Source organism: Carassius auratus, chromosome 22 (genome assembly GCF_003368295.1).
Source record: "Carassius auratus strain Wakin chromosome 22, ASM336829v1, whole genome shotgun sequence".
In the NCBI taxonomy this organism is placed as follows: Eukaryota; Metazoa; Chordata; class Actinopteri; order Cypriniformes; family Cyprinidae; genus Carassius; species Carassius auratus.
The window spans coordinates 6,475,220-6,501,101 of NC_039264.1; the positions used below are offsets into that span (position 1 = coordinate 6,475,220).

At 36.6% G+C, this 25,882-nt stretch overlaps 2 protein-coding genes across 3 annotated transcripts; one reads left to right on the plus strand and one right to left on the minus strand.

The window, feature by feature from the left end:
- The first annotated feature begins 1,282 nt into the window (after positions 1–1,282).
- Positions 1,283–24,458, plus strand: LOC113039531 (glycerol-3-phosphate dehydrogenase [NAD(+)], cytoplasmic-like). Of its 2 annotated transcripts, XM_026197431.1 has the most exons (8): positions 1,283–1,378; positions 3,072–3,249; positions 3,461–3,601; positions 3,685–3,823; positions 3,921–4,033; positions 4,118–4,354; positions 4,440–4,546; positions 4,915–5,596. In XM_026197431.1, the coding sequence occupies exons 1-8, from the start codon at positions 1,338–1,340 to the stop codon at positions 5,009–5,011; spliced, it is 1,053 nt and encodes a 350-aa protein (XP_026053216.1). In that variant the 5' UTR covers positions 1,283–1,337; the 3' UTR covers positions 5,012–5,596. The 2 variants fall into 2 exon arrangements, with proteins under 2 accessions (XP_026053216.1, XP_026053217.1); XM_026197432.1 differs by lacking the exons at positions 4,440–4,546; positions 4,915–5,596 and adding an exon at positions 24,333–24,458.
- On the minus strand, positions 11,361–16,204 carry LOC113039530 (histo-blood group ABO system transferase-like). The gene is made up of 8 exons (XM_026197430.1): positions 16,125–16,204; positions 15,650–15,679; positions 13,444–13,479; positions 13,136–13,210; positions 12,966–13,010; positions 12,684–12,716; positions 12,452–12,589; positions 11,361–12,154 (listed from the first exon to the last, which is right to left on the minus strand). Exons 1-8 carry the CDS (start codon positions 16,184–16,186, stop codon positions 11,464–11,466), a joined length of 1,110 nt encoding a protein of 369 aa, XP_026053215.1. The 5' UTR covers positions 16,187–16,204; the 3' UTR covers positions 11,361–11,463.
- Positions 24,459–25,882: the final 1,424 nt, after the last annotated feature.

Genomic DNA, 25,882 nt, shown 5'->3' on the forward strand with positions numbered 1-25,882 from the left:
CTTATAGCAATGGAAAGGAGAAAAATATTGACTAATATACATTAATCATTGTAAATACAGACTATTAGATGAATAGGAAAATATTAGAATTTTAGGTTTAAAATGTTTTTTGAAATTATTTGTAAAAGTAATTGTCACTACACTGCTGTTCTTGTGGTGAGAAGTTATTAGGTTTGTAGCACTGCAACAGTTACTTAACATGTTCTAGCACAAGACCTCAAGGCTGTGTCATGCTTCAAAACTCTTGATGACACTGAATAGATGCTATTACAAACAATTACATGCACACAAAAACGGGCAATTACTTTAGATAATGTAAGTCAGTTTTCTAATGTATATTTAGTCCCATTACTATAGTCAGCAACGAGGTTGATTTGAAACAAGTACCTTGCAATACCCTTTTCTTTGAATGAACTGTTGTTTGTTCAGAATGTTCTGTTTTGTTTCAATGATAGAACCAAATGTTCTCAGTACTTATTACTATATTTATTACATTTAGCAGCCACTTTGATCAATAATCTTGTGTTTTGAAACAATAATTATGTGGCCTGAAATTGTGTAGGCCTAAAACATTTTTTTATAGCTTGGATTTTTGTGACAAGATTATACTTACGTGAATAAATAAATGTAAAAATACCCCCAACTAAACCCCACCCCACTCGCTTAACCTGAACTCAAGTTGGCTGTACTTTACCAGATCAAATTATTCTAAATACCTTTTAATCCAAAATAAATTGCTGTGCTGTCAAGCTTAATAAATCAATAAATAATCGAATTTCTTCATTCGAGACAGCGGCAAACACTGTAATCTGAGGCAGTCTTTTTGGCGCCAACATGCCAACTGAACTTAGACCAAACATGTTTTGGGTCTCTGTACTTTTTAATGAAACATTTCTATTTCATTCAAGTGAAACTATTATTAATAGTAATATCCTACTAGCATATCGTCGGAGGAGTCTCGTGAGGCTCTGTTTTGTGTGAAATATGCAATGTCGCGTATTTTACCGTGCTTTTGTTATTTTGTAAATGATCAAAAATGCTGTTACTTTTCTCCCCTACATAAATTACACCTTCTATGTCTTAAAGGCAGTTAAATCCCACATAATTCACAACCTAAATACAGTACGAATCATGAGTTTCTAATAATAATGAATTCTAGGCTACAGTATCTTGAGTTTCGCTCATGAATGAGGAGAACTCAGCCAATGCGCTTCAAGGGGAGTGAGGCGCGTCCACGGACTATTTAAAAGCGCGCACACAGAGTTATCTCCGGTCCGTCAGTGGCTCTCAAACACACCGGAGTCCTAGAGCCGGGGTCCAGACGGGACAGACGCAGTATGGCGGCCAAGCAAGTCTGCATCATCGGCTCTGGCAACTGGTTCGTGACATTTACACTGTGTGATTGTTTTACACTGTTTTTGCTGGTTTATGCTTATTAATGCACAGGCTTAAGTATATGGTATTTGGGAAAAGCCTGTTGTGAGGGACAAAGTAATATAATTTATTTATATTTTCGAAAGTTAAATAATGCTGTGTATGTTGCACATCCTTGCGGATCTGAAGTGTAAACCAGAAAACCTATCTGATCTTTGAATATTAGGCTACAGATAACATTACGGATAGATCACGGATTGTTTTTATTATTTGATCATTTTTATTTATAATTTATTTCAATCATGCATTGCATTTAATGTTCAAGTATGCATTTTTTTTTTTTTTTGGCTTGCTGGAGTTACTGATGAAATATTTGCTGAGTAATGATTGACCCAGGTGTCCATTGGTCCTCCAAAATAATAGGCTGCAGTCTTTTCTTTCTGACCCATAAACTTAGGATTGTCATTATCGTCCACAATTAGTATCTTAATTGCATGCTTCATGCTTCCAGTGTTAGAGGATTATCAAGTTTATATTTAGAAGGATTAATTCATGACTGCAGACAATTTTAAAAGTTTTATAATGTTTGAATATATTCAAAGAATTGTATTATATTCCATAATAGTTATCATTATAGACTTCTTTTCATGGATTACAGTTCAGCATTCAGCATTATCATCCCCTCAAAATGCATAAACAAGTTATATAACCTGGGCCTGCTTTGTGCACTGTGTAACTGGATACTGAGGTTTCTCACAAGTAGACTTCAGCACGTCTGCCTCGGAAAACACTCCTCCAGCACCATCATAATGAACACAGGCACTCCTCAAGGCTGTGTACTCAGCCCGTTGCTGTAGACTCATTTCACTCATGACTTTGCTAGCCATTCTAACAACATCGTCATAAAATTTGCAGCACAGTCATTGGCCTAATCACTATGATGAGACAGCATAAAGGAAAGAAGTGTCTGAACTGGTCACATGGTGTGAGGCTAAAAATCTCACACTGGACATCAGCAAGACCAAGGAGATGGTTGTGGACGTGAGGAGGAGTGAGCATATCTATCAGCCTCAGCTGATCGGGGAAGCTGAGGCTGAGAGAGTTGGCAGCTATAAGTTCCTGGGTGCACACATCTGTGAGGACCTCAAATGGACAGTAAATACTAAGAAACTAGTTAGTAAGGCCAATCAAAGAATGTACTTCCTGAGGAGGCTAAGGAAATTTGGCATGCCATCACAGATTCTCCATAATTTCTACAGAAGCACTGTGGAGAGTGTGTTAACTTGCTGCATTGCTGTGTGGTTTGGCAACAGCACAACACGGGTTAGAAAGGCTTTACAGAGGGTTATTAATCTGGCACGGAAAATCAGAGACTGCTCACCCCTCACTACAGAACAGATACAAAAAAGGATCTGCAAATGGGCTCGCAACATCATCAAGGACACCACCCAGCCCATCCACAATTTATTCACCCTCAAGAAGTCTGGCAATCTTGAAAAATACCAATGGGAAGTGCAAAAACTGGTTTCCAGTTTTAACAAAGTCAGGACTCAAGCTGTAATTAAGAGAGCATGTGTCCCAGTGATAAATTTGGTTCTTCTGTTAATTAAGACCTCAGATGTGCAGATGTCATTACAGCAGAAGTATTGGCTTTTGTTTATCCATTACAGTTTGTCAAAGTTATTTCGTTTCCTCAGGGGTTCTGCTATTGCCAAGGTAGTGGGCGCCAATGCAACAAAATACAGCACGTTTGAAAACACTGTGAACATGTGGGTGTTCGAGGAGATGGTCAATGGGCGCAAACTCAGTGAAATCATCAACACCGAACACGAGAATGTAAAATACTTGCCTGGACACAAGCTGCCACCCAACGTGGTGAGAACACAAAGCATCTCCAGAATCCTCTAACTCTTTAACCATTATTGCTTTTCACATGTTAACAATGATAAATATAGTACTTCAATGGAAATTTGGAGATTCGAGTGGGAAGTTATGTAAGGAAGCCATCTTGAAACTCATGGAAAGGAGCATTAAAGTGGCATTTGATATAAAACATAAATAGGGTTAAATGGCTGTTTTTCTTCAGGTGGCGGTTCCGGATCTGTTGGACGCAGTAAAGGGTGCAGATATCCTCATTTTCGTTATCCCTCACCAATTTGTGTCCCGAATCTGTGACACCATTAAGGGGCACATCAAAATGGACGCTTTGGGAATGTCCCTCATTAAGGTCAGTGTCTTACTTTATGTAGTTGCAGTTCAGTTTGTATGTGGCCCCGCAGCACTGTTATACCACTGTGTGTGTTTCATAAGGGTGTGGATGAGGGTCCTGATGGACTGAAACTGATCTCTGATGTCATTAGGGAAAAACTCGGCATCACCATGACTGTGCTGATGGGAGCCAATCTGGCCAATGAGGTCGCCGATGAGAAATTCTGTGAAACTACAATTGGTTAGCACAGACCGAGAAGGAAAATGTGCCTATACATGCCACTATAACTATATCCAGCCACTATTTCTTCAAGTAATCAATAATAAAATGTGTTCAGGGTGTAAAAGCAAAGCTCACGGTCCCTTGTTGAAGGAACTGATGCAAACACAAAACTTCCGTGTGACGGTGGTGGAAGAGGCTGACGTTGTGGAGATCTGTGGGGCGTTAAAGGTAAACATCCGTTCATTCATTTTTATTCAATTTCTGAAGCATTTAGTGGAATAAAAGTCAAGAGCTGATGTTTTTTTATTGTAGAACATTGTTGCAGTGGCCGCTGGTTTCTGTGACGGTCTGGACTATGGTGAAAACACCAAGGCCGCTGTGATCCGTCTAGGTTTGATGGAGATGATCGCCTTCACTCGGATATTCTGCACAGCCAGTCCGGTTTCTCTTGCCACATTTCTGGAGAGCTGCGGCGTCGCCGACCTCATCGCCACCTGCTACAGAGGACGCAACCGCAAAATCGCAGAAGCGTTCACTAGAACGGGGAAGGTATGTCAGGGCCTCAGGTTTGAACGTTACTTTATTTTCTCTCTGTGTTGTTGTGCAGCATTAAATATTCCGGTTTGTTTGTCAGTCTATCGAGGAGCTTGAGAAGGAACTGTTGAACGGCCAGAAACTTCAAGGTCCGACAACTGCAACAGAAGTCCATCAGATCCTCAAACACAAAAACCAGCTGGAAAGGTAATTATCTTTGAGTTTTTCGCAATCAGTGCTGTGTAGTAATTGATAACATGTAATCCGATTCCAACAAAATAAAGTACTTATAGTAAAATTCTATTACATTTTTAAATACTTGTAATAAGACTACAATTATTTTTTTTTTTATTATAAATTACATGATTATTATTCAGAATTATTCATAAATTATTTTTTATCTATTAAATTTCCCTTTCTAAGAAAGCCTACCGCTAGGCTATATAGTCAGAAAGTATTCAAGGTTTGTTTTCGAAAGTCTTCCAGTTTTCGGTTAATGGTCACATGACATGCAGGTAAAGCATTTTATTTCATTATAAACTGGAATATGTAATACTTTCTTTGTTTCCCCGAAGGTTCCCTCTGTTTAATGCAGTTTATCAGATCTGTTACCATGGTCAACCTGTCAACGAGTTCACCTCCTGCCTACAGAACCATCCAGAACACATCTAAACATCATTATAGTTGTGTTTTCATTAACACAGTTTGAAAGGTTTGTCTAAATGTTGTAAATTAACAGTACATAAGATTTATTTAGGATCAAATGCATTACAAAGGAATCTTGTCTTGTATTAAAGTCTTATTATTAAAGTTGTCTTGTATTAAAGTATTTTTAACATTTGCTATTCTGTAGTTTTCAGCCAATGACGAAGTGCCTTAAAGTTGAGCCCTCAAAAGCATTTACTTTCTGGAAAACAAAGTTTCTTTGTTGATGTGCCATACAAATAGATTTTGTTCTGAAAGTTTGTTTGTGAAATCATTAGTTACTGTAGAAATGACCGAAGACAACGTTAACATTTGAGTCTCTGTATATTGATATTTCTCTCTAACACACAGATGGAATGTGACCTTTACTTTCCAAAACTTTCCGACACATGTTGACCTTTAACATTTCAGGGCTTCATCCTTCAACCTTTTCTTGAGAGCAAGCAGCTCCTTACATAACACAGAATGGAGCATTTCAATTGCTAATGTTTGCAAACTGCACTGCAGAACAGATCTTATATGTAAGTTAAATATTAAAGGAAATTGTCCGTTGCATTATTGTATTGTTTTGATTTAATGTTAGAATCATGTCAGGTCCATTCATTAACTTCCACTTTTTTCATCATAATTCAAGTTTGAAAGGTCAGCTGGATTATTTATTTATTTATTTATTTATTTATTTTTAAGCCTGTGCGTCTTATTTATAATCATGTCTCTAGCCAGCTATGAGGTCACCGAGGTCCAGCCCTCTGTACATTTTTCATGTTCGAAAATAAAAATTTGTTCTCTGGTTGAATAGTTTGTATAATTACAAACATAGCATATATAATTCATAATGTTTAGCGTCCGTGCTATGAAAATGATCGCTGCAAGATGCTTCCGAAGTGAACTAGTCTTCAGAGTGTTGTGAGCGTGAGCGCAAGACGATTTCATAGCAGGAAGTTGCGGTTTATGGTCAGCGATAACTTTATCTTATCTAATTTCCAAAATATTTGAAATAATTTTGGTTTATTTTATTTATTTATAGGTTTTGTTTATTGTAATAATAACATCTGGCAACATTGCTTCGCCAGCATTAGTCTGGCAGTAATCAAAAAAGGCAGTGGCTGTTTACACTAAGTGCACAAATCTATAGATTAGATTTATTCTATGTTTAAATAGCAGGATTTTCTGCTATTTAAACTACTTACTGCAAATAGTGGCAATTATCTGCACCCCGCTATTGTAGTACATTATAAATCAGTATGCAATAATAACTTACTTGGATGCCACATTACTGGGACAATAAAGCCCTCCCTACACCTACCCTTTACTTATTGATTATTTGCTTAATTTTCATTGAAGAAATGCTTTTCTGATGTGATTTGAAATGTGAAAAGTGAGAAAAAATTTCAGCAATAGGATGATTAGATCCCGGATCGATCATGTCAAAATGCACATGATTTATCTTCTGAACCGCTGGAGCTAATTGTCATATATTGTCTTTTGTAGTTTTGACTCTCTAACAATAACACGTTTGGTGGACAATATGTTTGCTTGAATAATAAATGATGTTTTATTAACAAGATTCGGGAGGAGCACGTCAGATACTTAGCCTAATTAACACAGGTGGACCATAATCAAGTAATCAATCCCATAGTAGAAATATCGCTGACTTACCTCTATCCATTGACGGTTTATCAGCATCCCTCCTCCACCCCATCTCCTCACTTTGAGTTCACTTTATAAATAGACGGGGAAGGGGGGGGGGGGTACTCTAGGTTCGGGCCATTCCATGAGTTGGAGCCCTTCCCCGGACAGCACGCCAAATATGCATTCCATACCTCAGCTAATTATATGGAAGCGTGAACTCGTGAAACACCTGATAAAATTATCCACCCCATAAATATAGTATTAACAAACTTTGATGCAATAAATAGGGTATGATTAAAAAATGAGTGTCCCTCAAAAAACATCTACATATCTGTCTCTTTTCAAGTGTTAGTGTATATAATTAGTTGTATTTATAGGGGTTATTATAGCACAATTCTATAATAAGGGGGTTATTATAGAGACCACCTGGACATCACTAATTTTCAAAGCCTGTCTATGGCCATGTTTATAATTATTGGTTCCTTAGCTTTCCCTCTATGAGAACAGCAGTATCTTGCCTTTTATAGCGCTCTTCATCAGGGGAAAAGTAGCGCTATTATTAGAACTGTGATTTTCTCCTTGGGACACTAGAGAGCGATGGCTTGCCAAAATATTAAACAGAACATACAGTATTGTACGTGATGTATGTGATACAGTTAGTCTAATGAAATTCAGTTCAACAGAACAAGCAGTAAACAAGAAAGCACAGGGTGGGATTCATATTTGAAGATTTTGGTTTCAAAACGCTACAAGTCCATTTTGATTAATTTGAGTAAAATTGTGTTTGCCGTTTCAAGCATTCCCATGTTAAGGTTATGATAACAAACAAATAATAATAATAATGCATATCCAGATTTATTACTATATATATATATATATATATATATATATATATATATATATATATATATATATATACATACATACATTTACAAAGCATTATACAAGAGACTTGTTTTTATGTTTTTATGCAGTCATCTGAAATAACGGCGCGAGACATAATTACGTCATCGCGTTCCAGTGCGTAAGGAGCCTCCTATAATTACTTTTACTTTGTGTGTCCAGCGAAAAAAGAACAGAGCGCTCTTAGTTTACTGAATCTGTACTTTTTTAGGCAATTGTTGTGAAAATGAAGTTCGTCTCAAAGTTTCTCATTTGTCTCTTATTGCTCATGTGTTTGTATGGTAAGACCATATTTATTTTTTCTCCAGTTGTGTCTGATTTGGAAACAAAAACGGTGTTCGTGATGGAGGGAGATTCAGTCACTCTACAATATAGCATTTGGCCTCCATTCGATGAAGATTGGGTTCTTTGGAGAACGAAAAATCTCGTAGCCGAACGCATGGGATGGATGCACGTTTCAGGGATATTTGTAAAGATTTCCCGTGTAAAGACCGTAATAAGAGACTCAAAGACAGACTGAAACTGAATCGGGATGGATCTCTGACCATCACAAACACCACAGTCACAGACTCTGGAGACTACAAGCTGTTGATCCAGCGTTTAAGAGGAGGAGACAGTTCTGGATTCTACCTCGTTATTGTTCGTGGTGAGTCAATGTGTTTAAAAGCAAGTCGTGTACATTTAAATCACAAAATTAATGTATTTAGAGAAAGTCTCTCTTCGAGTTCTGTCTAATTACTATCCCCGTTCAATTTAGAAAGAATTTGGATAAGCATTTTTAGACATTACGACCTCATGATTTTGTCAAATAGTCTTGTTTGGTTTGCAGTTAAGAATTTGAATCTTTTTAAAGTTGTGGAAAATATCATTGCCTACGGTATTATTATGAGTGACATTTTGATGTTTGTTTGCATGTGTTACAATATCAAGACATATTTCTATATTATCTGTATCACTGCACTCGTTGGACAGTGTTGTTTGGCTTAGAATTAACTGTTCGTTTCTCTTTCAGGTTTTTCCAGTTTTGATACAGACGGAGTGTCGGTGGAGGGAGATTCAGTCACTCTTCACACTGGTGATCAAATGAAACAAGAGAGAAGCATTAAGTGGTATTTTAATAGCACTCGCATTGCTAAAATCTGTGAACATCCCTGTTTAAGCTGTACTGATGTTCAGTGTAATAAAGGTGATGAGAGATTGAGAGACAGACTGAAGCTGGGCCATCAGACTGGATCTCTGACCATCATGAACATCACAAACACAGACTCTGGACTTTATGATTTACTGATCAAGAGTTTTGGCCTCCGTGGAAGCAGAAGTACAAAGCTCTTTCTCCTTGATGTTCATGGTGAGTACATTTTTGATTTATTAAAAGCTGCTCTTCAGCTGTAATGGAGATGACAGTTTCTGCTCTCACCATCTCTGATAAGCTTCTCTGCACATCTGTTTTAACTGTGTATTATGTAATCCGAATTGACTTTTAGTTCAGAGAAAGTGGCTTTTATATCCAGTTATTTCATATTGTGTAACTTGTTTTTCTTCATTTTTTCCCTCTCAGTAAAAGGATCCTCCAGTCATCTCTTGGTTTGTGTTTCAGATGTTTCTGATGCTGGTCGAGATGCAATGAAGACAAAGTCAGTGAAGGAGGGAGAATCTGTTACTTTAGACACTCGCGTAATAAAAAACCAAAACAATTCAATAACATGGTATTTCATGGACACTGTCATCGCTGAAATCACTGGAGATCAGAGTAAGATCTTTACAGATACCGAAGAGAGATTCAGAGACAGACTGAAGCTGGATCATCAGACTGGATCTCTGACCATCACAAACACCAGAACCACAGACTCTGGAGAATATAAACTACAGATCAGGAGCAACAGATTCACCATCATGAGGAGTTTTAGTGTTACTGTCAATAGTGAGTATTATTGAGTCGTGATGCACAATATATCCATCTCTGATCTTGGAGGTGGCTGATTTGAGAGCAAATGAGACAAGAGCATATCTGTCGAAGAGGTTTCAAACTCTGCAAAGATCAAATACATTTCATTGACATAATTAATGTTAAGCATTAAAGCATTAACTGCAACAGTGTTAAAACAAAGCACAGTTTGTATGATAAATCATCTATTAGCTGTTTTGCCTGATTGATTACAGGCACACAGCAAAACAAAAAGAAGCTAACAACGTATGCTAACCTATATTTTTTTAATCTTTGATGTGTTTAGCTGTTTATATACTTAATTTGTGGGGCTTCCATTTTTGTTTGAATACTTTGATTAGCCTACCTAGTCTGACTATTACTGTAGTATGTGCCCAACAATGCCTGAAACAAACATCTACAATGAAAAAAAAAAAAGTTTCATTCATCCAAATAATATTTATTTATTTATTTATTTATTTATTTATTTATTTATTTATTTATTTATTTATTTTTTTTCAGTTTAGAAATGCATTTGTTGCCTAATAAAATGTATATTAGCTAGCCTGGCGTGAGTATCTTTCTTATTTAATAGTCAAAATTTCATAGCCTCAACAGTAACTTTATTAACACCAAACTATACATTGTCCTGTTTTTTTTTAAGTGGAGGTGCACCCAGGTCCCATCTGAAGGTGGTCCCCCTTAAAAATATGATTATAAACCACACTGCTCATTGTAAATAATATATAAGTATAGAAACATTTAGAGTCTCCCCCTCCCTTGACTCACAGTGCTTTGGTCCAAATGCCTGCTTTCCTCTTTTACATCACCTCAGTGTTCATGGTCCGTGGTTTTCCTGTGGAACTTGGCTAATTTACACTGTTGCTGCGGGTTGAAGCAAACCCAATAACGTGAATGCGAATTTTTACAGGAGGAACCCACCAAAAAGCCTGCATGTTACCCCATGGAATGCAATTTTTACCAGGGAAAACATGATATTTAATTTACCCCTAGAAACGAGATTAGGCTAGTTTTGGGCTAGTTTTAAGTAGCAATTGGACAGGTTTTGTTGCATAAACCCGGCACCCCTGCATCACCTACATGTACACACAAGTCCGGTGAGTGAGAACAAATTCAATAGTTGTGAACCTCGACCGTCACATAGATCTTTGATAAGAATTAATATATATATATTTTTTGTTAATTAATTAAATATCGCCAGCTAAAAAGTAACTAGAAACTAGTACTCTGAGTAGTTTTTGAGAGGAGAACTTTTACTTAAGTACTGTTTTGACAGCAGTACTTTTTCTTGTAATTGTGTATTTTTTCACCAATGTAACAGTACTTAAGTACAAGTTTTCAGTACTCTTTCCACCACTAATGTAAAGCTTACTGAACTATGATTTGGATATTTGCAGTTCTACATATAAATACAAAACGTAAAATTTCCCCCTCTGTATTTATTATGGCCACTCTTGTGCCCCCAAAAAAAGACAATGCCTGACTCTAATGGAAATTTTTGCAGTTTGTTTTCAGATGAAAAGCTGCACACTAAATCGACCCATCTCCTAAATATGTCTTCTGTAAGAAGCTGGCTGACTGTAGTTTGAATAGAAGTTCGAGTTGTGACTTAAAAAAACTCTTATTCTACAGGTTTATGGATAATTTAATGTGATAACTGATATAGCTTGCCTGCCTATTAAAAATTTGAAGTTCTTGAGTAGATATTACTTTAATGTGTTTAGATTTATATGTACATTTGTAAATCACCCTCCATGTTTATTATGTAATGGTTTGCTCTGTTTTATTATTGTACTGCCTTTAATCACTTTTGATTTTAAATTTAAAGTAGAAGCAAAAATGTATACATTTTTTTTACCAAACTTTATTTCATTTCTGTTTTGTACAAGAACATCCAATAAACAGTTAAAACTTAAATGAATACCTCACCTAACAGTTGCTACGGGTTTGGACGAATTTCAGCATAGTTTTTAGGTACATTAGTGAAGCGAACAATTTTTATTTGGGCTGCACTTGCGTTGATGTCCCGCCACATATATTCAGGAGAGAGCAGTTTACTAGGTTTGTTCAAAAGGAAATACTTGTTCAAGTGGGACTCCTCTTGCCATACCGCCTCAATGGAGTTTGCAGCATCAATGCTCATCTGCTCCCTGCAGGTTTTTGTGAGATGATATACATCCTCCAATGAACCACCAAATGCACCTCCAGCATAATAATAATCACCTTCCCCAGCTGGAATGTATGCTTGAGACTTTGGACTACGCTCATATGTGAATTTATCCCTTGAAGTATCATAGAGCCAAGGATGTATCACGCCTACCAGACGACCCAAAGACTCCACACCCCAACGGCCATAGAACTTGGTATCTATGTCCAGGCAGAAGATATAGTTGGCCTCACTGGCCAGTTCACTCTCTATCAGTTTCTCCAGTTTTTCCATCCTGCTCATACTGATGTCCTGCCATCTTTTCAAACTCTGAACCTTTAGAACTGTCAGACTACGGTTTTCACCCATCTTCACTTCAGGAACTAATTCTGGTTGATCTGTAAACAAGTAGTAATGCACTCGAAATCCAACAAAGTAATGCTGCTCAGCTGACTCCAGAAAATCTTTGACAAAACGCACGTATCTAACAAACAGAGAAAACAAATACAAGGAGATATATTACTCTCTAAAACAATTTTTTTTAGGTTAAATACAACCCAGTGCTGGTTGAAATATGGACAAATGGGCAACCGGGTATTTTAGACAATTTCAGGGTTTGTCCATATTTTACCCAACACAAGGTTGTATTTAACCCTGCATTTTTTAGAGTGTATAGTTAATTTACCCTTTACTCATTAATATTTCCAGAAACAAAGAAAACAGAGGAGGGGAAACAAAATGTACAATACAATACAAGAAAAGAGATATCATGAAGGCTTACTTTCCCAAAGCGAAGGCAGTGGTTGCTATTGTGAGATTCTGTTGTTTGTAGATAGAGTCGATCAGTGTGGAGTCAAATGTTCCCTCCCAAATGATTGGAGCTGACCATGAAGTCACAGAAGCAACATCTGTCCGACTTCTTTAAAAACACACATACAACACTGTAAATCAATCTATTCAGGAGTGGAAATGGGCTATAACAGGTTGATAGATACTAAAAACATAATACTCACCCTACCAATGCACTTTGCTGGTTGTACAACAACCTGTAATAAAAATTAATGAGCAGAAAGAACAACAGACATTTGATTTGTTCAAAGAGTCGATATACATTTAAAACATGAGTTTCCTATTTATTAATTTTTTTCCAACTATGACCTGAAGAATCATCGTTTTACTCAGATCAACAAAAACAACCATAAACCAATAATATTTTTGGCCTAAGCATCTGTCCTTTTTAACTATGGATCAACTTAAAAATAAAGTAACTTTTAATAAGATGAAGTTTTACTTACCCTGGTGATGAGCGCAATCCAAAGGTATTTTGCTTCCATTCTAGGCTGATAATAACAAAGTCAAACCCTTACATATCTGAATTAGATTATGTTGTGTGTGCTTGTGATTTTGAACATGAACATGTACATAAATAGCATGTGGGTGTATGCTTATGCACATCATTGCTCACTTGGTGATGCCTTGTTCTGTTATCTGCTGATTGCATCTTGACTTCCTTGGGTGGATGGTTTCGTCAGTGCCACCACTTGCAGATTTTAATGATAACAGTGAAAATAACTTAAAATGCTCCCTCAGACTTGATAGTACATAAAAGAGTAATACAGCATTTAAATCTGAAAAGGGTCTACTTTTATGTGTACACTCAAAATATCAATAAAACATTGAAAAATGAAAAATAAAACAGGGTTTGCTTGTGTTTTTGAACATGAGCATGTACATAAATACTATCATGTGTGTGCATGCAGTTGCTCCTCATACTTGATGATGCCTTGTTCTTTCATCTTCTGATTGCATCTTAAAACAGTAGAAATAATAATTCAGTAATACAAACTTCTCAAATCAACAGTTCCCTTTCAAGGGAACTTCGAACTGCATCCTCTAGGGGTCACTATTTGGAACGGCTTGTTGTGACCCTTGTCTGAAGCATACACTCAAAACAGCAGCAACATGTTGGCCGGCAGCAGCCCATGACATCACTACCGGTGTGAGTATAGTATAATAGGTGCCAGGAGAATACGTCATCTTTTTCTTCATATTCAGTGAAAGATGCTTTAGATTGGTTTGAAATTGGAGAATCTTCATTATTCCCTAGGCCAATCACCTGTGGGGTGCCACAGGGTTCTATTCTGGGTCCAGTTTTTATTTTCTCTTTATATGCTTCCATTGAGCGTTTAATTTTGAGCGCCATAACATCTCCTATCAAATCTATGCAGATTATACCCAGCTCTACTTACCATTAGATTCTGGTAGTGAATCTGTCATTTCTCTACTAGCATGTTTAAAGGATATTAAAGAATTATCGAGATTGACCGAGATTATCCTATTTGGGTCTAAACCACAGATTGACAAATACAGTGGTCTCTTGGGGCATTTTCAGTCAAAGAAATGCACCTTTGTGAAAAATCTGGGGGTCATTTTAGATGCTGACCTGAAGTTCAACGAAAAAATTAATTCAGTGGTAAGGGCTAGCTTTTTCCAGCTAAAGCGACTGCGAAAGTTAAAGCTCCTCCTCACCTTTCAGGATTTGGAGACTTTAATTCACGCTCTTATTTCCTCAAGGGCTTGATTATTGCAATCCATTGTATGCTGGAATTAGACAGTCATTACTTTTAATACAGTTACAGTACACAATTACATTTAGTCCAAAATGCTGCAGCTTATTTCTTGACTGGGACAAAAAAAGAGAGAACATATATCACCTATACAGGCTTCTCTTCATTGGCTTCCCGTGAAAAAACTAATTGATTTCAAGGTTTTAACATACGTGTTTAAAGCTCTACATGGACGTGCCCCTAACTATACATCAGAACTTTTAAGTTTCTATTCCCCTCAGAGATCACTCAGTCAGATCTTCAGTCCAGCTGTTTTTAAATGTCCCAAAATCTCGGTTGAAAACAAAAGGCGACAGGTCTTTTTCAGTCTATGCTCCAAAACTTTTGAAAACACTACCCTTAATTATCAGAGCTTCTCCTACATTAAGACTTTTTAAAGCATCAATTAAAACATACCTCTGTTCTCAGGCTTATTCTTAATTTGGGTTTATCTTATGTATCTCTTAAATGCTAGGGGTTGTAATTATTATTACTTTATTATTATTTTATTTTAAAATTGTGTTTAAATTATCTTGTTATGATTGGACTGAATACCTTCCAGCCCTGTTTTATTTGTGTGTACGTGCTCTGCTTGTGAAGCACTTTGGTTAACATTCTTGTTGTTTTAATTGTGCTATATAAATAAATTTGACCTTGAATTTGACCTTGACTGTTTTGTTTTAAGCGTGCATTTCAGTAGTAAGAGCGATCTCTATTCCCAAATTATGGTGTGTACTAGCAAGGTATTTAGAGTATGTGTGAATCCATGTCATCCTTATTTGACACTTGATGACACACATCTCTGTGTTTTTTGTCTCGGTGAAGAGCATGCACGCAATGTCCTTGAGGGGGAAAACTCTGCACACTTTCTGAAAACCTCTATGGTAAGGGTTACACGTTATTAATCTCGCTCCCTTTCAATTCAATTCAATTCAAGTTTATTTGTATGGCGCTTTTTACAATACAAATCATTACAAAGCAACTTTGCAACGATTTGTATTGTAAACACACTAGTATGCCCGCTTTTGTCCCAACAATGGAAACGCGGTTGAAAGGGAACGTCTCAGGTTACTTGTGTAACCATGGTTCTCTGCCATGCTTCTGAAGGAAGCTTCAGACAAAGAAGTGGATGACATGTTCTCCCGGTGCCTATTTATACTATAGTCGCATTGGTAGTGACGTTATGGGCTATTGCCGGATCACACGAAGCATTCCCCATAGCAACCCCAGAGAACGCAATATCTCATTCCCTACTCAGGCAACCATGGCTACATAAGTAACCTGAGACATTTTTCATGCAGCTTGAGTTCCCTGAATGGGAAAAACACATGCACTACATCTGCACTATGTTTTTCTTAATTCACTAGACTCACCTGCACTGGTTGTGGTTCAGGTAAATGAGTCTGTAAAGAAAGACATAGATCTGAATGAGATTATTTGCTTGTCATGTACACAGAAAATTCTGAGTAAATTAATAATTGCTTTATATATTTTAGTTTCCTGTCCCAAACCTATCATTTAGAAATCCTGAAACCTGAACCACTAAACCACTCTTAATATAATTCTCAAAAAAAAAAAAAAAAAAAAAAAGATATTAAAGGGGTCATAAAATGCAGTTTCGGAAATGTAAAGTATGTTTGTCAAGGTTAGTTTATAAAGATTTTTGTAATTAATAAAAGTTGCATTAGCAGAATAGAGTGGCAATACTATGTTAAATACATCACGTACTCCTCCTGGCCACATATCTAGCAGCAGTAATGTTACCAACTTTTGAAAAATAAAACTGCATTATTATCACATCAATTCACAACTCAAACATCCTTATATTGCTGAAGAGTAATTACATACCCACTCAATACCATCCCAAAGAACACAAGAATGATGATAAAATTCTGACGGAGCAGAGTCATGTCCACAGACTGATGAAGCGTAAGTGAGAGCAATAAAGCAAGAGAGATATAAACCAAGGAAGGAGGCAAAATAAACGGATGAGGGTGGAGCCCTGCATTACAGAACAACAAATGAGTCTCAAAATGCAAACTTGATTAACACTTTCAATGCCAGATTTCTTATAATAAGCCTGAAAGCTTTCAATTTATTCATAGGAACAGAATTATTATAACTCCCTTTTTACTGATGTATATTTTAGTACTGATGTATATTATGAATATGTGTTTGTGATTTTAAACTCATCAGATGAAGTAAACAAAACAAAAACAATAAATGAAAATGTGTGATTTCTCTTAAAAATAAACCTGGCTTAACAGCTTTTGATAGTGAAACAAACCTCAGCTCAAATCAAGAGTGTAATGGAGGAAAAGTATGCATATCTGAGCTGTTGGAAGAACACTCATAAAAAAAAAAGAAAAGAAAAGACGTTTAGGGGTACAACAGCTTGCCACTGCGGGGCAATGCACTCAATGGGACACTTTTGTACCTTCTTTACCCCTTTCTTTAATCTAAGAGAAACGTACTGCATCATATAGGCACTACTATACGTACTTTTAAGTTTTTAACACTAGAACCGTCAGGGGTTGATGTAAGAGCACCAGTGGATAAATTTTACCCACACACATGACTATTTGTATAGCTAAAGAACATATTTCACTGTATTATGCCCCTGTCTTCACAAAGAGGTTTCTAAAGTCATGACATATTTATGTCTAGTCATCAATTATATTTTTGTCCGGTTGTTTTATGTTTAATTAAGGCCTTTTCTATGCAGGCCGCTAATCGCTTTTCATAATAGTCAATATAAGCTACAATATATAAGATACAAACTAAAACAAGTATGCACTGACAACGAGAATTAGAAGGAAGTAAATAAAGAAGGAAGTAAATAAAGAAGGAAGTAAGGACACAATAGAACGTAACGTGTTTTATTACTCTGAGAACTGCCCACTGGAGAGTGATGTAATTGGCGCCAGGAAACATTGTCAAAGGATTATTTCACCACCCCAAACTTTAAGTAGATCTTTTAATGGCTATGTAACTTGATAAATAAGCTTAAGGCTACAGATAAGCTAACTAAACTTAAGGCCTGGCTTTGATCTTTGTTGCGTTAAATGATTATCCTAGCAGGTGATTAGAAACAAATACTTATAAATATCAGAATTTTATCCAATAGTTTATATTAAATAGTAAATATCAAAAGTGGAGGAACACCAGTTGGCCCAAGCTACAGCTTGCTAACACATAAGCTTTCTAATAGCTCACTTGTCCCATCATTGTCCCAACTGCACCCCTTCCTCAAACTTTCATAAAGCTGAGGCTATGTGCTGTGAATATTATAACATAAGTTAAGGATTGAAGCCATCTAAGCCATGTGTTTTGATTTGTGTTAGGTAGATTGAATTATGCTGTTAGTTGTAGATGTCAGTGTATTTCATGTTGGGCAATTCAGTTGGATAATTTCTCCAACAAAAGGAAGGTTAGGAAAATGGGCAGTGACATAGATCAATAAAATTTAGTTTCTTAAATATATCTTCTCCTTTCAGGTTTACATAGGGTGATTAAATAATCCTTTGACATGGGTAAAAACAATGAATGTCGCCGGTTACATTTTTATCCAGTGAGCGTAGTTCTCAGAGTAAACTGTTATAAGACCAGTGAATTATCAAGTTCAAAAAACACATTTTCCCACCCCAGGCACAGCAACCTTATTAAAATTAACCTTTTTATGCAGGAAAGAGTGCCTTAATTTTACCACCCCATATCGGACAATATTTACACCATTAGAGATTTTTTCTTAATATGTTTTACTAATAGTAATGTCCTTTTTTGGAATCTATAGAAAGTCTGTAATTTAATGTATTTTTTTTTATTCTAAGATTTTAAATCTTGATTTCAACATTTCAGTGGCCTCATTGTTTGTACAGAAAAAAATCACTTAAAAAATACAAATACATTTACATTTATTGGATTAATCCACACACACATCAGCATCATTCAACATTCATTTATGTAACATTTAATTTACTTTCTATAAATGTAAGAAAATGACCTTGTGACAGGGTGGTAACTGATTGTGTTGGGGTGGTTCACTGTGACACTGTGGTATAGACAAGTTATGTTGTACACCATATGTAAAAACAGTTACTCATCAATGATAGGCCTGCTTCTTTTTCTCTACTTGTCCCCATTTATTTATTTATAATCCTTACTCAGAATCAGAAAGAGCTTTATGTAATGAATAGTACACTGAGGCGAGCGTAGTGAGAACCCAAGTACTGCTTTATTCAAAGTGATCCCAACATAAAAGCGTAATCCAAACAATAAACAAAGACTTGACACCTTGGCTTGGCTTGGCATGAACAGACATAGAATGAGCAGACTTGACATAAACAAAACCACAAGCTAACCAACAGGTTACTGGGACAATACTCAACAAGAGACAATGGCAACATGAGTGCTGCTAATGCAAAACACTAAGGGGCACATGGCAACATTCAACCAATTAAAGGCACATGTCTAACTCAGTTAGCTGGATTTGATTGTTGTTGATTTAGCATTATCTTGGATTGTCTGGTTCTTCAAAGCGCTCCCCTGAGAACCAATATACATATATATATTCCTTTAAGACTTCACCTGTTGATAATTTAACATTGATAATTTTTACAGATCTGTCTGTGTTTATTATGTAGTTGTAGAGAGAGTACTGTGTGAACACTGGACAGTCAACTTAAATTTCATGGTACAATAAAGCTTATGCGTTTTAAAAATGTTTTGCAAACATTCACTTTTTGCAAATGCATGCAGTATATTGCATAAAGTCTGCTAACTCTGACTAGCAGCTCGTCTGCTGAGACAGCTTGAAAGCTGCTGCGGTCGGGTTTCTTCAGAAATGTGGTTTGAGCTGCCGATGGACAGACAGCTTGTGCTTAAGTGCTTGCGTTGGTATTTGTTTGATGTATTTTCAGTTTGTAAGTGAAGGGTTTCATCCTGTCCTGCTATACGAGTATCACAGTTGATCTTCTTTACATATAGAACTGTTAGGTTAACAAATAAGCTTTTAACTATTTTTAGTAAAGCCATTGTTGTTAAGTAACTTATTTTTTTACAAGTTAAAACAGGATTGTAACCTGATTGTTTTAGAACTCTCGATACTGGCCGTGTGTTTTCTAGAAGCACATGTATGATACGAAAGAAACAACTGTAAAAGGGTTCATATTACTTGAGTTTATTTTTTTCTTTTTTTTTTTTATTAAGACTGTCACCTAAACGGTGAATAGCACAACATCTCCAAATCTGGTTGAAATTTATTCTTAAAACATTTTAATTTTATTTAAAGCTATGCTGGTCTTATACTGTATGGGTAGCTTTTTTTCAACATCTCAGGAGAAATTCAGTAAATGAGTTCAGAAGCTAATATATTTTGTTTCCCCTTCCACATGTCAAGTGATTTTTAATATTCTGAATATGATGATGTAATTCACCCAGCTAAGGAGTTTCTCAGATTTAATGTGGATTCAAACACTGGATTGAGGTTTTTATATGTAATTGGACAAAACTAAATTATCTATATTTCCAGCTATTAGCTAATTGAGATCTGAAGAAAATTTCTGTCCCTTGGGGGCAGAAATCATTTACTTATATTTCATTCACAAATGTAAAATACAAATTTATAACTGAATGCCCAGCTTAAACATTTGAAAATCAGATGAGAAAAGATCAGAAAATCACTACAGTGGTCCACATTTTCAACTCTTCCAGCACAACTGCAAGACTGCATTCCACTTTTTACGCCCTTCCCACATTAACCTTCCTCCGTCTCGCTGACTTGTTGAAAACAGAGATCCTTTGTGCTTCCCATAGTGACGCTCAGTGTATGCATACTTTATTACAAATGAAGTGGATTAAATGCAATATTTGTCAAATATACTGACGTCTTGAGATGTTCTCATGTAGCAACACAAACACATTTCAATGTTCTGTTTAATATAGTGTCAAACTTTAACAATATTTAAATATGAATACAGTGCCATGGGGTCTATATATATATATATATATATATATATATATATATAATTATTATTTTTTTGATAAATGAGACAATATAATATTAAGATTGTGAATCTTGAGAAAAAGTGTTTTTAAATTTATAAAACATAGAAAAGAATATCACCAGCATTAGTGCAACTGAAGTATTGGGAATAAAAACGAAAATGCTCGTTGTCAGAGAGTCTAGACGATAAGTAATAAAGGGAATTGTCATTACAGTTTTTTTTTTTTCAACTGCTAACAAGGGTTTACCAAAACTTAAAGTACTTTATCTAAACTCTTAACACAGCAACACAACCCACATAGCAACATTGTGTCGGCCCAGATCCGGCCCACATCTGGCACCCATGTAAAGATGATCTGGCCCACATGCAGCGTGGAATGATGGCACTTGGGCGGACCGCTACTGTTTGCCAGATTTGAACCACAAGCAGGCCATAGCAATGCCACATGTCAGCCAAGAGTAAAGAAATTAACCAGAACTGGACCCTATCTGAGCAACAAAATCTGTGTCTATATTACAAATGAAGTAATTTCAGCCTTAATAAGCCTGTTAACAAGCAGAATCACTGAAGGAAAGAAGAGAACAAAAAATAGATGAGCAGAAACACAGGAACTACAGCTGACTTCAGCCACAACCTTAGATAAAATCAATTGAAGATAAAAGAAGACATTAAATCTCTGGAGATCTCACCAGAGGAGGATTAAACAACTCCACAAACACCTTTACCAGCTTCACTTATTACTAACCAGACTGACTTTATTTCTGTTAGACATCCACAAAAGTTTTTATTGAGAATTAACAAAGGTTTAACTCTAATGTGTGTCACCATAACAGTGATTAGTGTTTTCATTAGTTGGGCTCTTAACTCTTATTATATATTTTGTCTTTTTTGGCTGCTGTGACAGTGTGTTTGTTAAACACATTTGCGGCATCAGAAAAAAGATAAAGTGAATTGAGGTCAGGTGATGGCGGTTATCTGTTGATGATTTTATAATCCTCATGAAACAGGCTGATTTTTTTTTTTTAATCTAACAATTGTTTCGTTAATATATTCACATCACAAACCATGTGTTTCTGCAGCATGAGATCCAGCAGTATTACAACAATCAGTTAGATTTCAACGAGTATGAAAAAGTCACTCTATGATGACACACACAGACATCAACAGTCAGCACATGAATCTCAACAATGTAGACAATCAAATGTACCTTGCTGCAATGCATGCTGGGTACTAGCATAGTACAAAACTCCCAGCATGCATCGCAACATGAACAAATTATGCAGCTGAATTGTCCTATTATTTTGTTTAATTCTAAATATATGTTGTGACTTAGTAGCTTTTCAGTGAAGTTCTGAATTGATCAGTTTATCTAAATATTTTTGATTGTCACCATTATTGAGATTAATGTGCTGATTGTTTATATCTGTGTGTGTGTAACCATAGGTTGTTTTTTGAGCTCATGTTTGTTAAAAGATTTTAACTGATTGTTATAATACTGCTGGATCTCATGTGGCAGAAACACAGGGTTTGTAATATGAATGTATCATTGGAACAACATAATTGTTAGATTAAAAAAAAAAAAAAACATCAATGAACCAGTGTATTACATGATGATTATAAAACCATCAACAGATAACAGCCGTCACTTGATATCATGTCACTCTAGTTTTCTTTGAAGCTGCAAATGTGTTTAACAAACACACTGTCACAGCAGCCAAAAAAAGACAAAATATACAATAAGAGTTAAGAGCCCAACTAATGAAAACACTAATCACTGTTATGGTGACACACATTAGAGTTAAACCTCTGTTAATTCTCATTAAAAACTTCTGTAGATGTCTAACTGAAATAAAGTCAGTCTGGTTAGTAATAAGTGAAGCTGGTAATGCTGTTTGTGGAGTTGTTTAATCCTCCTCTGGTGAGATCTTGAGAGATTTAATGTCTTCTTTTATCTTCAGTTGATTTCATCTAAGGTTGTGGCTGAAGTCAGTTGTAGTTCTTGTGTTTCTGCTCTTGTCTTTTTCTGTTCTCTTCTTTCCTTCAGTGATTCTGCTTGTTAACAGGCTTATTAAGGCTGAAATTACTTCATATTTAATATAGACAGATTTTGTGGCTCAGATAAGGTCCAGTTCTGGTTAATTTCTTTACTCTTGGCTGACATGTGGCATTTAATGCTTGTGGCTCAATTCTGGCAAACAGGAGCGGTCCACCCAAGTGCCATCATTCCACGCTGCATGTGGGCCAGATCATCTTTCCACGGGTGCCAGATGTGGGCCTGATCTGGGCCATCACAATGTTGCTATCTTGGCACCTACATCACACAATTAGCCAAATAGAATTTCCAAACATTTCCTTGCCAAAAACACATTTTTTTAAATAAATACAAACTCTACATTTCAAAATGCTGAATACCTTTTTCTACATATACTTACTCTATCAAAACACAGCAAACCAAATTCACAATCAAAAACATAATCACTACTTTTCTGTTCCAATAGGAACATATAGTCAATCATAGCACATTGACTGTTGAAATACTAACAATTGATGGCTTTACAAAAACTGCTTTACTTTCTTGTACATGCTTGACATACATTTTTCAGTTTTACCTTCATAGACAATATAAAAATCTGTTGTTTTTGGAAGTTCTGAATGTGTTCATTCTTGACACATACTGTCTAAAACTGAATGAGTCATTACTTTAAAGAATGTCCAATAGGAATATATGGTCCCCTATGCAGAAATTCAATTGTAACTTGCCTGGTGATGCCAGTGATAAACAAAAATTACAACATACAAGGCCTTTTGTTACTATGCAAGGTTGTTTCCGTCACAGGATAAAAAAGTAAAAATGGTAATTGGGAACTAATTATGAATATAATTAATAAAAAGTCACAATAACCCTTTACCCTTTATATTCCATGGCAGAAATAAGCTTTCATAAATTTCACATGTGTATGAAGAAAAACAAACAAACAAACAAACATAAAAATGCACAGTCCAACAGACATCCTTAACACTCCCTTATACCTCTTCTCCCTTTTCCTGATCCAATTACTCCTCTCCCAGACATTATTTTCACTTTCTCGCTGATTCTTTGTGTTGCTCAATGCAAAGAGGTCTTTTTTACTACACAATATGTTGATATATATCTTACAATATGTTGTCCAGGATACTAGAAAAGGTAGACCAGCCAACCAGCTTAGGTTTGAAAGTTCACACTACTTACAGAAAAAGTCACTACACAGTGTTTATCTTTCTTTTCTAAACAACATTCACAATTTCAGCCAGCGACACCATCAACAAATACGCATATTCAGGTCAGCCTTACTGGATTTTTGAAAGATGCGCAATTCCAGACTTGACCTTCCACGGGGCACGTACCTGTGCGTTCAGTTAGGGCAGGGCCATCTGTGAGAACAACACACAGAGAGAGAGAGAGAGAGAGAGACGCATAGACACCACAAACATCTCAACTTAACATTAGTAATCTTTCGCATTTGAAATCTGTTATGCAGGTCTTTGGTTTGATTGGCGGTTGGCAGCCAGCTTTAAGTTGCATTACTGCCATCTCTAACTCTTTAACCATTATTGCTGTTCACATGTTAACAATGATAAATATAGTACTTCAATGGAAATTCGTATATTGGATAGTGAAGTTATGTAAGGACGCCATCTTGAAACTCATGGAAAGGAGCATTAAAGCGGCGTATGATATAAAACATAAATAAGGTTAAATGGCAGTTTTTCATCAGGTGGCGGTTCCGGATCTGTTGGACGCAGTAAAGGGTGCAGATATCCTCATTTTCTTTATCCCTCACCAATTTGTGTCCCGAGTCTGTGACACCATTATGGGGAACATCAAAATGGACGTTTTCTGGAGAGCTGCGGCATCGCAGACCTCATCACCACCTGCTACAGAGGATGCAACCGCAAAATTGGAGAAGCGTTCGCTAGAACGGGGAAGGTATGTCTGGGCCTCTGGTTTGAATGTTACTTTATTTTCTCTCTGTGTTGTTGTGCAGCGTTAAATATTCCGGTTTGTTGTCAGTCTATCGAGGAGCTTGAGAAGGAACTGCTGAACGGCCAGAAACTTCAAGGTCCGACAACTGCAGCAGAAGTTCATCAGATCCTCAAACACAAAAACCAGCTGGAAAGGTAATTATCTTTGAGTTCTTCACAATCAGTGCTGGGTAGTAATTGATAACATGTAATCTGGATTGTGTAATCAAAAAGGTAGTGTCCCTATACACCTACCCTTAACATTATGATTATTTACTTAATTTTCATTGATAAAATGCTTTCTGATGTGATTTGAAATTTGAAAAGTGAGAAAAAATTTCACCAATAGGAGGATTCGATCCCGGATCGATCATGTCAAAATGCACAATTTATCTTCTGCGCCACTGGAGCTAATTATCATATATTGTCTTTTGTAGTTTTGACTATCCGACAATAACACGTTTGGTGGACAATATGTTTGCATGAATAATAAACAACTGATAAATTATTCACCCCATAAATATAGTATTAAAGGGGGGGTGAAATGCTCATTTTCACTTAATCTCCTGTTAATTTTGAGTACCTATAGAGTAGTCCTGCATCCTTAATTTCTCCAAAAAGTCTTTAGTTTTATTATATTTATAAGAGAAAAATTGTCTGTGCCAATTTTTTCCGGAAAAACACGAGCGGCTGGAGGCGTGACTTGTGGGCGGAGCTAAAGAATCACGAGAGCGTGTAAGCTTTTGCGTTGAGAGTGTTTGGAAGTTGTGACATTACCTTGAGGAAAAACCATCATCCAAAACAAACCATGGCTAACAGTCAGATTCTGCGTATATTTATGATCCAGAATCAGATCCCGAGGCTGAAATTGAACAAGAGCAGCAGCAGCAACGACTACAGCAGGACGTCTCTATGTGGTATGTATTGAAACTGTATATATTTGCTTAGCGGTTTTGGATAATGACTAAGTTCCACTTTTTTAATGTGGTCTTTTTTTTCTATAAAGGCGTACAAGGTTTACTTGATGTGCTTACTGTCACGGCTCGTGATGCAAGGAACGAGGAGAGAGAACCAATTGCGGGTATGGTGTTTATTAAGGGTAATCCAAATGGGTAAACAAGCCAGGCAGGGTCAAAACCAGAAGATCCAAAACAAAACATAAACAAGACACGAACACAAGGCAAGGCAAGGCAAGGCAAGGCAAGGCAAGGCAAGGCAAGGCAAGGCAAGGCAAGGCAAGAATGATGGACATGAAATAACTTTAACATTAAACAAGGACTCCGTGACAAAGATTTAGACAGACCAGGTATTTATACACAGAAGGATAATGGGGAAACAGGAGACAGGTGGGGGAACAATCAATTACACAACAAGGAGGAAGGGGACCAAATAGGGGAACAGGAAGTGATAAGTTGACAGACACCGTGAGAAAGCGGGACATCTAGTGGAACCCCAGGGAACACAACCCAGACACTGTGACAGTACCCCCCTTCTACGGAGCGGCTCCCAGACACTCCACGATAAACACAACACAGAGACCAGGAGGGAGGCGGACAGGTGGAGGCTCAGGGGGAGGGACCGAGGGCCGGAAAAGCAAAA